At 39.9% G+C, this 14,355-nt stretch overlaps 1 protein-coding gene across 1 annotated transcript in view; it reads right to left on the bottom strand.

The window, feature by feature from the left end:
* glceb (glucuronic acid epimerase b) overlaps positions 1-14,355 on the bottom strand; it is a 67,854-nt gene that overhangs the window by 14,041 nt on the left and 39,458 nt on the right. The window contains exons 3-4 of the mRNA XM_034680001.1: positions 8,175-8,704; positions 1,362-1,607 (exon numbers count right to left, since the gene is read on the bottom strand). Of these exons, the coding sequence (XP_034535892.1) occupies positions 1,362-1,607; positions 8,175-8,691 (763 nt within the window). The 5' untranslated portion in view covers positions 8,692-8,704. The remainder of the gene's footprint in view (positions 1-1,361; positions 1,608-8,174; positions 8,705-14,355) is intronic.

Genomic DNA, 14,355 nt, shown 5'->3' with positions numbered 1-14,355 from the left:
AATTCCATATGGAATATCTATTTTATCTATTCTGTGCACATTTTTAACTGCATCACTGGTTTTGTAAATATACTTATTTAACTGTGTATATGTTCGTAAAATCTGCTTATTTTACTTCTTTAATTTTAATTGCTAATAGCTTTTTAATAATTATTATCTATAGGCTCTTGTTTACTTTATACTGTTTTGCATCTACTTTGCTGCTGTAACGCTGTAAATTTCCCCGTTGTGGGAAGACTAAAGGATGGGTTTAGCTACCTAACTCACCCTTATCCTAACGATTTTAACACAGAGGACAACATTGGGTTACTTTTCTTGAATTTTTGGGACTTGCTACAAAGTTCGGATATGATTACCACAGCTCTGAGTGGAGGATGAGGGTGACTGTCCTGCAGCAGCAGCCACTGAAACTAGGAATTACATTTTATTCAAAAACTCTGTCAACCAATTGACTTGTGTTTGTGCATCAGAGATTTGATTTAGCATATATGAAACAACTCAAGATATAATGTAACATCATGGGACCCACAAGACTGGATAATACCATTGATAAACTTGAAACGTTATTGACCGTCAGGCTTTGAAAAATGTGGAACTGGGTCCTCAATAGCACCAGGTTTTGATCATCCTGCCTAGATGACAGTGTCAGCTACATTGATGTGATGTAAAAAATACTTTATCTCACCTTGGTAGTTAATGTTTTTTACCTTTTTAAAAATGTATATCTTAAAAACTTGACTTTGTTAGAGAAAATAAACTAATAAGTGAAAGGACCTTCACTCATGTTGAACTTCTCTCTGGATAACTCAAAGGTAATGGTTATAACCTTTCATTAAAGCCTAAATGGTGTGTACAGTAGCTTGCAAAGAATAATTTAACCAGACAACAGCCTAAAGCTTTGTTTTGTCCTTCAGCAGACAAACAATACGGTGGTTAATTGTCTGCAGCTGATAACATTTGGAGATGAAAATGATCATTTCAGCCACTGATATTCATGCTCTGCATAAACAGAAAAGGTCTGTGGTGGAAATATTGTTGACTGGAAGTATTCCTGTCGGCAGCATTTCAAACAATGCACCATGTATGTGACAGTGTCTGACTCAGTGAAGAGGATGAAATGTGTGATATTGTGTCTGCTTGTTCTTAAATAATCATGATTTTTAGGAATCTGTTATTATTTTTCGGGTTCACTGCCAACCAGCTCGGTCTGCCAGTGTTCTCTCTCTCTCTGGCTGTGACTCACTGCAGACTATCATCCTGTCCTGAGGGTGAAGTTTCATATTGAGCCTCCTACAGCCACAGTTAACAGGAGATAAGCTCCTTGCCCTGAGGCCTTCTGCGCTCATGGAAGGCGAACATACCTGGGGCACTGAACTGATGCACAGAGGTAGCTCGGCTCTTCTCGTGGAGGCGGCTCAGACCACAGCCTTTCGGCACACTCCAGGGTGCTGAGCTGGCCCGGCTGTCTCTCTCCTCGGCTGTGTCGTAGACCTCCACATGGGGAGGTCGCTCGGTCAGGTTCTTGCTGTAATGGCTCAGGCCGTACTGAGCGATCTGGATGGCGTAGAAGTAGCCTTGAGGGCCCCACTGAGTGGACAGAGGTACGCCTGGGTGGAAAAAGGGGGAGGGAAAGAAGAGAGATAAGGACAATGGTGTTAATTAAAAATAGAAAATGATCTCCTCATGTGTCAGAGACAGTAGGAAGTGCATTGTTATGCTTCTGTTTTGGGCTTTTACTTCTATGGTGTTTTGAAGTGCTAATACATCTGAGGCTTAGATGATCATCTTGTTTAACTGCAGGTTTTTAACCTCTTTGCAGTTTGCATTACAGATGAGACATGTCATAGCAGATTTTGTTTTGGCTCACAAAAATACTGACTTTGTTTCAAGCAGTGTCACTTTAAGTTCATAACCCTGACCATATAAATAAAACTGGTACAAATTAATTATTGATATCAAACATTCAAGTATTAAAGACTTCCAGTGACTTAACAAGGCCAACTCTGACAATAACAAAGATTTAAATTAGGACATTTTTGAAACAGACACATCAGACAGCAGTCATTGAAAAGAGAAGATCAAGGTTAGAAAACAAACACTTCCACTAGTAGCTCTGATAAGTGATTGGTCGGGGGGTTGAAATTCAACCTAAGACACTGCATTTCACCAGAGGCGAGCTGGAGCCAGAAATAGCTCAGGCAGAAGAATCACTCTGATTAGATAGTTCACATAAAGACCTTGTGACAGAGAGAGCACATGTGCTGCCCAAACCCATCACTCTAGGAAGAAGAAGAAGATAACATACTCTGATTCTGGCTGGGTGATAAAGCTCCTCCTCTTTTTTATACTAATCACCTCTGTACACACGGCTGATCATTTCTACTCTACTTTCCTCATCGCGAGTTGTGCCGTTTTCTATATCGGAGGTCATCTTGCACAAAAGAGACTTGTTTTTTATTATTGTCCAATGTTCAACCCATACAGACATTAATACAACTAGTATTAATGTGTGTAATATTGAAGGCAGTAATTATCATCTTTATCTTTATTTATATAACACCTTTCACACATGTGGCTCGAGGTGCAGCTCAAAGCGCTTTACGAAAAAAGAAGATACAACTTTTAATAGTTGAACAACTATTAAAATGGTAATGCTTGATAATTAATGCCAACATACATTAACATAATGTCTGTGACACACACACACACACACACACACACACACACACACACACACACACACACACACACACACACACACACACACACACACACACACACACACACACACACACACACACACACACACACACACACACACACACACACACACACACACACACACACACACACACACACACACACATTTCATTTCATTTCATTTCAGTTTTAATGAAAAGCTCATGCAACTTTAAGTTATCTTACTAATAAATGCTTGAAGCAGGACGTTGCTCCATGCCTGTCTTTGTCTACCATGTTGAAACATCGTATTGCATCTATTTTTGGGCCTTCTCTTTATTAGAACATGATAATAAGTAAACACTGCTCCTTTGAGCCACATTGCACACACAGATTCAATCTGATCCAAAGGACATTATTTTTTTTCTTAAATTAGTTTCTGATCTGATAGTCTTGAAAAAAAAACATTAAAAAGAAAGGTGATATAATGGAAAATGTAAAGGTGATATAATGGAAAATGTAAAGCTGCTCTAAAAGAATCTATGACGTGATGTTTTTCCACATTGCTCACTCCAACATCTACCAACACTAGAAGTTTGCATTCAGTAGATTTCCAAACTATTTACAGAAGAACTATCAGAGGATTGAACCCAGTAGTCTGAATTCATACTGTATTATTTTAACCCAAATATTTAAATGGACAGGGTAACACAGCTGTTGAGGTTATTCTCCAAAGACACCCAATGTATTGCAGTAATAGATGCAGTGGGTAGTAAAAAAAAAAACATCCCGATTGAGAACCAATGTATTTGATTTATGGGTTCATAAAAGCGCATGCATAAATACATAAATACTCAAATAAATAAATGCACACATACACTCAAATATACCCGCACACTGATACACACTTTCCAGTCCCTAGCCAGACTTTGCTTCATGCCTGTCTTGTTACTGGCATCTCCCTTGACAACTTAAGTCAAATAACTGTCAAAAATCCTAACACTGTAGCGCTGTGCTACTCACTGAATAACACTAAGTAATCCATGTGGAATTGACTGTTAAGCCTCCGTGTATTTTCATGACTCCAGAGAGCGGACTTTTCTAGAAATCTGAAGAACAAAGTCCTCCACCAATTACAGTCTTACTTTAAGCTTCCTGAAGTTAATATAAGCACAGGAGACCTCCACCGTCTTTATGTTGTCCAATGTCGCCAGCTTTGTTTTTGTCCTCTAGCAGGTCAGACAAACTGGGACATCGGGATGAATGGGAGCAGACATTAAAGCTCCAAAACAAGCCATGTTTGATATTAACACTGAGCTGAATGACTGTAGTGTTGAGTGAAAGAGTTGATTGTTGTGCTAAACCCACAGAGAATAAAGACCCAGTTCAGTAGTTTTTTACAGCTTTAAGCTTCAGTTAGATGCGTCTTCTGTGTAAACACGCTCTGACAATCTCCCTGTGAAGAACCGAAGCAAACTGGGAGACAAAATTAATCATGCTGCAGCAAACACCAAGTATTTTTCATCAGGAGTTTGTGACCAAAGAATGGCAAAAGGCCTGATAATCCTCATGTGTCTCACACAAGAACTGTCCAGAGAACTTTCTGTTTTTATGCATCAAAACTGTAGAACTCTCAATTTTTAGCCATGGACTGCATTATTATAATCATTGTTTTAACAACATTTATTTATTTATTGTATTTATCTGATCTTTTTAACTTGAACTGATTTTTAATTTTGCTTTCTACTCTTAACTATTTTATTAATTTTACTGCATTGATTTTATTTTATTTTAAGTATTTTTTCAACGATTATGTCTTTTATTATTTTACCCATCTTTGTTGTTTTCTGTCTCTCTGCTCTCTTGTGAAGCACTTTGGGCTGCATGCTTGTATCTATGAAAGTTGCTATATAAATAAAGTTGAGCGGGTCAGAAACATTGTTTTCATATAACTCTGTGACTGCGAGACGTACAAGTATGAACGGAAGATGTTTTGGAACATATTATATATGAAGAGATTGAAAACCAATTATCCTAATGACCATAACAGCCTTAACATTAGCATAACCTCTAAAATATAAAATCCTTTGGGAGTACTATACCTCATTTGCTTAGCTAGCTATACCACATCTGCTACTAAAACCCCATTTACACTGAATGCTCAAGATTGGACTGTTATGCAACGATTGCACCCCACCAGCACTGTAAGATGCACAGTGGTGTAATGGTGGGGCAAAATAGTTCCGCCACTGAGGTGACATTGGAGGTAGTGACAGAGGTGTTATGTGGTGGAATGGTGTCGGAGTAAACAGTGTCATGGGCAGGGTGCACTGTTTTGGTGCAAATCTGAGTGAACATGTGAAATGTGTAAAAGCACACCATTGGACGCCACTATTATGGGTTTGTAGGGGGAACAAGTAGAACCTCCCGTGGTCTCCGCTCCTCCAATGAAAACCTCTTCTCCCCAACCTGTAGAACCAAGCACCGAACCCGGGGTGACTGAGCTGACTCCATTGCTGCCCCCACTCTCTGGAACTCCCTCCACAAACAGATGCGCAACTCCACTGACCTACAAACATTCAAATCCCAGCTCAAAACTCACCTCTTCAGAACTGCTTTTTACTGTTAATGTTTTTATAGTCACTGTGTTTCTATTTTTTTTCTTTTATTCTGTCTTTTAATGTATGTTATTTGTGAAGTGTTATTTTATTAAAAGAAAGGCTGAATGATGGTGAAGCTTTATTACGGCACTGCAGCAGAATCTATACGTAAAAAAAATGTCCATGTTTAACAGAGCAAAAAGAAGCACTGATGGAAAGTGTTTGTATGTGAGAAAAGGTGTCGTGGTCTTCGGCAAATTGGGAGTCAGGAAACAATGGTTTGAAAAAGAGGGAGACATTAAAAAAAAGGAGCCAATGAGACAAGTCCTGATTTAAGAGGGTGTTGTTAGAGAGAATTAACTGCCTCCATTAATGATAGCGGCCTGGCTGCTGGAGCTTCGTTATTTTTAACTTTTCTCTTTGTCTCACAGAGGCTCTGGTGAAACAAACAGTTAGGCCTACATGTCCAAACACAAGAAAACACAGTCCGGCACATAAAAGTGCTCGTGTAATTTTATCAAATAATAAAATGTGGAGAACATGAGTTTGTGGGGTATGACTCGTTTTAAATGTAAGTCTACATCATCATTAATGCTCTCAAACTAAATCAGAGTAACATAGTTTGAAGTTTTAGATTGAGCTTGAGACATTAATAAAAAACTGCGGGCTTGTCAAATGCCAGGTAGACTTCAGTTACAGGTTGCATCCCAAATGAATACAACAGAAGCCAGAGTGGTGTAGAAGGCCCATCACGACATTTAATGAATATTGCTGAGGGTCTTATTAAAAACTTCTTCACGGTAGCAGGGTAAGTTGGGAGAGAAATGCTCCCATGACCTTGTTTAAGCCCTGTGGTTTCAAGACTGTGACAGGCTAATTAATGAACTGCTATTTTCACCTATAAAAATATGCTAAGTTGAAGAGAGGTGTGTGCTTGCGCATGTGGAGTGCTAAGTAGCGAGGAGCCTTGGGCTTAATTAATGGACCTTGGTAAACTGTGTGCGTGCACAGGTCTGTGGGTATGGTACGTTCGATGTGTTTCCTCCATTTTGTACTACAAGAAACGGTGTGCAGGAAACGGGAGAGTGAGAATAACTCGGCTCCCTGCTGCTCAGCCCAGAGGTACTAACAGACTTGGCTGCATTCCTATCTGACCCATTTTTCCTTAAACATATTTCTTTCCACATATGAGGGGAAGTGGGGCAATAATTTTGCTCAGAAAGCACAGTTTATCATCCAAAAAAGAGACTGCAAAAAGTTATGAGAACCAAAAACGTGAAATAATAAAATGTACTGGAAGCAACGTGTATACAATAATTCAGTTTTTTTCTGCGTTGATATAAATAACATCTTCCTTTCAGAGTTCACAATAAAAAAGGAAACAATAACTGTGCAGTGTTGTGTTTGTGAGATGATCAGAAAAACAGATTTGTATCACTGCGCAGAAGAACAAATGCCTATATGTGAAACTGCACTATCAATCTCAGCAAAAATACCTATTTACTGTTGGCAAATTGCTCTTTCAGACAACGGCTATCATTACTCATCAAGCTAAGCTCAGCAACTGACACTATGTCAGTGAATATATCATCTGATATTACATCTCCCCACCAAAACAAAAGCTCACTCCTCATAGGGCAAAGCACCCAGATCTATGGCAGTAACGTAGACACAAATCTCTTCTCCTCTGTCGTTTTCATACATAACAGAGATATATTTGGATTTGTAAGCGCATATATTTAACCTAATATTTCCTGTTTCTGCTGCATTAGTGTCTCTTTTGTTTCATTCTTAGCTCCTGCATTTTGACAATACGGGAAGAGACAATGAATATCTATTTTTTGAATTTGAGGCAAACATACAAAGCCACTTCTCCAAGTGAGCAGGGTGCTGACGTTTATTGATGACAATGTGGTTTAAACTAATAGCTTTTTAAAATGAGCTATTGATCCTTCATGGTAATTACTTTAAAGGAACCTTAAAAAGAAAACAACTTTGAGGATGGGGACAAAGAGTGAGGGAGCAGGGAGGGGTAAAATCACTTTACAGACATGCAGGAATCTATAGAAAGAAATGCTGACAGTGTCTGAATGAAGACGAGATCGAGTTTTAATTGACTCGACACAAATGAAGTTTGATAGTGTTGATGTTAAAGAAAGACTAACAGAGTCTGGGAAGAGGTGGCAGAGAGGATGGGGCTTTTGAAATGGGATCCATCCTGTTAATCAAGTCTTGATTTACTTTCGCTACAGATCAAACACATAATTCATCATCATGGCTTAGCTGAATTACACCTCATTAAGAAAAGCATATCAAGTAGCATAGAGGATATGTAATAAAGCCTAATAACTGACATTAAAAGCATACACACTTACCATTAACTGGCTGATTATGAGCGTGTGTATTAGCAGCATATTTGCTCTCTATAAGTCATTATGCAGCACTAATCATAACTTTTCCTGCAGGGCTTTATTTACAGCTACTTGGCCAACAGCTTCAGAGTTTTGTTCTCAATAATGTCCTCCATAAAGTTGCTTCTATTTACTGTTGATTAATATGGACAGCACGCCTCCATCTCCTTCCATTGTGAGAAGAGAAGCCAACATACTGCCTCGATAGGCGCTGACATATTCCGCTGGTAGAGCCGAGGCCTGGGCAGGAGCAGTCTGGCTGGTGGAGCAACAGGAAAGATGTCGACCCCCCCTCTGTCTTCACATAGATGACTATACTTTTAGAAAGCCTACACACTAAACCACTTACACCAAAGTCTTCAGTAAACAGGACAGTAGTCTTAAAAATACTGATATTCATACCTTGAGTTTGTGTTCCTCAAACTGTGTGTGTGAAATGTACAATTTAAAAAAATGCCTCTGAACATCAATTCAAAAGTCTTACCTTCAACTCCACTTATACACTTGACGCGGTCTCGGACCTCCACGTTGTATCCCTCAAACGACATGAAGACTCCATCAGGGTGGTAGGGCTCTCGCTGGGTGTACACCTTGGAGTAGCTGTGTTGGAACTCAAACCGATCGTAGCCGTCGTACTGCACCACCTTCCCGTAAACTTCAAAGTATTTCTCCATCCAGCTGAATGGCAGGTAGACGTCTCCGCCCTCTCTCCGGCCTTTGATAGTGGATTCATCATTGATCAGGCAGTCAATTTCTTCATACTTGATCCCGCCGACACCCCCGACAACGGGCGGGGGCTCTGGAGGTTGTGGAGGGTGCTGCTGGCTGCTGATGCTGGCATCGCCCACCTTAGGACTCGGAGCCACAAAGGCGGCACGGGGCAGGAAGCGCAGGGTGGTGTCGCTGGAGCAGCGGTTCCATAACAGAACAGTGATGAGTGTGAAGAGGGCGCAGATGACGATAAGGGTCTTGTAGTTCACCCGAGCGGCCAGGCAGCGCATGGTCACAACTTGCCTGCATGACACAAACACAAGGGAGACAATTGGAGCTTGGATCATTGACAGTTTGTGGATAAACATTCAGACAAAGAAGAAACCATCCAGATTTGGCTTCTTAAGAAATGTACACCATACAACTCCCACTGATGTTGACTAATGGCCTGCTCTGAAATATGAAACAGAAGCCTCATTAAAAGACCTGAAAAAGTACTGACTCAACATTTACGACTAAATCAAAAATGGAGGAAATTAAAAAATTAAACGACAGGAGAGATAGGGCTCTGGGGAGAAATCATGTTATGATGGTTTTACACCCCACTGTTTTTATTTCTGAGCATGTGAACTGATTTAGTGCTGTGGAGAACACACTGAATGTGCACGGCTTATCTATTCAGAAAGAATGTGTCTGAATCGTATTAATTACTAGCTCGTATCAGGGAGTGAGAAAACTACTTTACCTTTTAAAAACCCAGCCATGTACTGATGAATAATATGTTTACACATTTGATGCCCTATCCCAGGGGCTTTGGGTTCACCTTTCATTCTATTGAGTTTATTGAATGTGGATTTATTTACTGTAATGTCACAAAAGTGTTCAGTTTATATTTAAAATTGTTTGTAAGTCTTTTCATGTAATGTTCCTCAAACTGGCTAGTGACAGTTGGGGTTGGTAGTCTCGGAAAACTAGCATGAATTTGAATGTAGCATTTCCTCAGGACTGCGTCTAACCCCTCCCCTCCTCCCTCGGAGCTCCTCCAAAACGACGCCCCCGACGATTGTTGCTTTGTTGGTTGGCGTGATCACGGCCGACAGTGACCGGTCATTAAGGATTAACGTGTTCACGAACCAGCTTGTCATCCCTACAGCGCCCGGACGGACGCTACAATACAGATACATTTTCTGTAGGACTTACTAAATGTCATTCATTGTTTTGCTTGTCAGAGCCCCCGTGGTGAGAGCTTTTTAGACTCTGATCCGGACTATAGTCCTGAGCAAAGCACCTCATCTGGTCAGAGGGGACAGGCAGTAGAGTCAGGGGAAGCAGAGGCAGGGGACGGGGACACGGAGCACATGCTGGGGAAATGTACGCGCAGGAGGCGGGCAGAACGGCAGGACAGGATTTGAATGGTTTAAAATTTGGGGACCCAAAAAGCGGTGATTGGTTGGCGTTTTCCCAGGTTTACTCCGGCTGTAGATAGCAGTTTCTTCGCTCTTTTTTAGGAACACATTAAGTATTGATTGCCATCAGGACATAAAGATCATTTTAACCAGTATAACAAAAAGTGTATCTAAATCTGACAACCAACCCCAGCTTTAAGACTACGGATTAAATTCAACTATTGTGCTAATTCTGGCATATTTACACTACCAGTCAAAGGTTCAGACACACCTTCTCATCCAATTATTTTTATTTATTCTAATTATTTTCAACATTGTAGATTAATACTGAAGACATCAAAACTATGAAATAATCTGGTTTTGCCATTATATGGATTACAACAGGAGTCAAATTGAGCTATCCATTGTGTACTAACCCTACCTCTGAACAACACAACTGATGGTCTCAAACACATTAAGAAGGCAAGTCATTCTACAAATGAACTCTTAACAAGGCTCATTTTGATTAGAAATCATTCCAGGAGACCACTTCATGAAGCAGACTGAGGGAATACCAAGAGTGTGCAAAACTGTAATGAAGGAAAAAGGGGGCTACTTTACAGAATCTAAAATATAAAACATATTCGGGTTTGTTTAACACTTTTTTGTTCATTAAATAATTATGTTGAATGACAAGGTGTTTTCAAACTTTTGACTGGTAGTGTACATTGAGGTATACTGCTGAAATGTTGATTAATGTGCATCGTCCTAATGAAATAAACCTAAAAAAAAGAAAGAAGAATGAATGAATAAAATAAGTGTCAGGTTGATTTTGAGTTGGACTTTAGGAAAGGTTATTTTCAAAAAGGGACTGTGGTGTCAAAGATTTTGCTTCCATACTGCAGCAGTTCTGTTGCAGCTCTCATCGTTTTAAGCCTTTATCAAGCACACATACATTTAAAGATATGACCAGATGTCAGCTTTCTACAGTACAACTCAAACACTGATTGCTGGAAGAGAGTCTCTGGTTTCAATTATTTTAGAAGAGGTTTCATTTTCAAGCTTAAAGTCAGTTGATTTGCAAATAGAATAGTTTTAAAAAACAAAACAACAACAATGCAAATCAGCTACATGCCAAATTACACTGTTTAGCGACAGAGGAGTCTTCAGTACAAGTGCTGCGTGCGTTTTCTCATTCATTCATGATACACTCAATAAACCCAAGAGAGTTCTGTGCAGAACATGTTTCCCTAAATAGACGACGAGTTGTAATTTGTGTCAAACCCACTTTTTGCTGTCTAGAGGAGATGAGTCAGATGAGGACAGAGACGGTAGGAAAGAGTCTGTCAGTTATCACATATGAGATGCAGGTTATGAACAATAATGCTTTTGACTGTCGGCGTGTATGTTTGTGACTTGTTTATTATGTATAGCATCCAATAAATGTTTGCACTTGATTTCTATTGTTGCTTCTTTGTCCACTTGTTCACTTATGATTGATTTCAGTTCTTCAATTTGAGATGTCAACAATTAAAGGAATAATCCAACCGTATGTTTACCGTACCCTGACCCGTACCCGTACGGGGGTACGGTAAATATCCTTTCAACAACGCACAACACAAATCAGACATCTCACTGGATCAGTCAGTCTGGATCCATGTTTTCATGTCCTCTATGTTCCTCTGGCATTTTCACCAAGCCAGCAAGAAATCAATACCCATACCAAGGTCTCCTCCTCCACACTAATTAGAGCTTACTGCTCAAAGAATTTACAATTACAGTGACGACAGAGTTCAGCCCTCTGATGACCGAGGAGGGAGAGGAGGAGAATCATTACCCCACAAGTTTATTTCAATATCTCAGCTCCAACAAGAAACTACTAAAGGTCAGCTCACTTAAAGTGCAGTAATTGGACAACAGCACTGAGCTACAGCTTTGTAGGTTGATAGCAGCTTTTTGAACAAAGTTAATGTGAAAGTTGTAGAGGATGAAGAAAAGCTCTCTCGAAACGAAGGCCCAGAGGTTAAACTGTAGGAACCACACACTGCATTAAAGCTTTGCTCTGTGTAATAAAAGGGTTGAGATGTGACCACAGTGAACATCTTTTTCTCTGATACACAGCTGAATCATTTATGCTCCACGGGAAAAACAAGAAAAACATTTCTACTATTCTTTTTTTAAGTTCCAAAACTTTTTGCTGTTGTCTTCCAGTTAGCGATGAGGAAAAAAATACTTTGGTGCATCTCTGTGCCTGATAAATTATTGCCACACATAAAAACTATCATTGATATTTGGAGAAATGTCAGCCTGGTGCAGTGATGAAAGATCGGGCTGTCTGGGGAGCTCTGACAATGCTGAAAATGCGAGGCGGAAGGCCTGGGGACTGCACCCTGAAAGATAAGTGGGACCGGCCTGTCAGGGAGCCGACTATAAATAATTGGCTCTTTTTATAGTGATTCGTTGCTGGTTGTTGAGCTCCGGCTCAAGGTGGATAGACAAGGGCTTAAGCACTGCAGCAGGGAGAGCATTGCATCCTGCCTTAACAGAAGAGGAGTTAATGTCACAGGTGAACAAATTATAAAAGTAGTTTGCTTGTGGCTCAGAAACTATGAGTGATCTCATCCCGATAACATCACACTACATCACAATTAAGCATTTGCTCATTTTCTGTGTTGCTGTAAGAGAGTATAAACCAACCAGAACCTTCCCGCAGAGACAGGAAGACCCAGAATGTGAGGGAACATTCCACATCAGGAAAAATAAATGAACAAGAAACTGCTTTGTTCTATTTTTCATTACAATAAATTAAAAATAGTAGCAAGATTAAAAAAAGAATGAGGAGATGGTACGCCTGGATTTTCACAGAGAGTGAAAATGAAGCATGCTTCGTTATGTTAGGAGTCACACAGGAAAGAGTTAAAGGAGTTTATCTTCTCACATCAGAGGTGTTGAAAGGACTGGGTCAAAAAGAGCTATTCTCAGATGCGACCTGATCCAGTCCTGTCCATGAATGAGTGTTCGCTCCTCATCAACGAGCTGCATGAAGGTTCTTGTGTTCTCACCGTTCATATGAGCTCACGCCTCATACTGTTTGTCATTGAAAATTGGTGTAGTGCTTTTATTTAAAGTGAAGTCCTACAGATAAAGTATCCTATAAAAATGGACTGTAACAATGTTCTGCAGATTATGTTTCCATAAACAAACTATAGGACTTAAAATCCTTCTTCTGACCTATAAAGCTCTTAATGATCAGACACCTTCATATTTTAAAGAGCTCATAGTGCCCTATTACCCCTCTAGAACCCTACACTCCCAACACGCAGGCCTGCTCATCGTACCTAAAGTCTCTAAAAGTAGTATGGGAAGTAGAACCTTCAGTTATCAGGCCCCTCTCCTTTGGAATCATCTACCAGTCTGGGTCCAGGAGGCAGACACCCTCTCTAATTTTAAGAGTAGGCTTCAAACTTTCCTTTTTGATAAAGCTTATAGTTAGAGCTAACTCAGGTTTGGACCAGCTCTTAGTTATGCTGCTATAGGCTAGACTGCTGGGGGGAACTGGCACACTAACACACTGGGATCCTATCTCCAGCTGCAACAGCTACTACTACTCGTCTCATCACTACCACCACTCCCTCTCTCTCTCTTTTTCTCCTCTTTCCCTCCTTCAAGAACCAACTCAGTTGAGGTAGATGTTTGTCTAACATGAATCTGGTTCTGCCTGAGGTTTCTGCCTGTTAAAAGGAAGTTTTTCCTCACTGCTGTAACTAGCTAAATACTGCGAGGTGCAATGCTCATGGTGGATTAAGGAGGGGTAAGACTGAGTCTTATCCTGCCTTGGTGTTGGGTCTCTGTTAATATTTTAACATAGATTACGGTCTAGACGTCCTATGATTGTAAAAGCATCCTGAGATATCGTTTGTTGTGATTTGGCACTGTGCAAGTAAAGATTGATTGATTAACAAATGAAGATCTTCAAAGTGTCTATTTCTGTGCGTAACAAGTTTTCACCAGTTGTTCAGAAGGAACCTGTTGTATTTTGACACCTTTTCACTTATCGCCATAAGGAGTCTCCTCAAAACAGAAAACCAACAACATCCCATGCATGTTTAGAGGCTGGGTTCACTCAGGTTTAGATGGTCAGAACAAGTGACACCTTAAGTTGTCGAATAATCATCGTCCTAGCTCAGGAGCGAGGCCACAGATTGTGTATACTATCAATACTTCAGAATATAACACATAGGTTTACATGAAAATGAACCAATAAGCAAATTAGTTCCATGAAAATGAACCAATAAGCAAATTAGTTCCAAACAACAACTTTTGATGGTTGCAGCTTGTGGATAACAGGAAAACTATACATTGCTTTCTTTTATCTGATTTGAGCTTAAAATCAATGAGCTATTAGTCATATATTCATTTGATCAATAACAGGCAAAATAATCAATAATGACTGCAGCCCCAATGCTACAAATAAAATGACTACCAGGTATTTCTGAGTCAAATCTCAGAGAGTGAAAACTGCCCCTTTTATGTAACAAGAACTAAAACCTAATTGATCACGTAAATAAA

This window comes from Notolabrus celidotus, chromosome 3 (assembly GCF_009762535.1).
Source record: "Notolabrus celidotus isolate fNotCel1 chromosome 3, fNotCel1.pri, whole genome shotgun sequence".
In the NCBI taxonomy this organism is placed as follows: Eukaryota; Metazoa; Chordata; class Actinopteri; order Labriformes; family Labridae; genus Notolabrus; species Notolabrus celidotus.
This window is presented reverse-complemented; position numbering and strand designations above follow the sequence as displayed.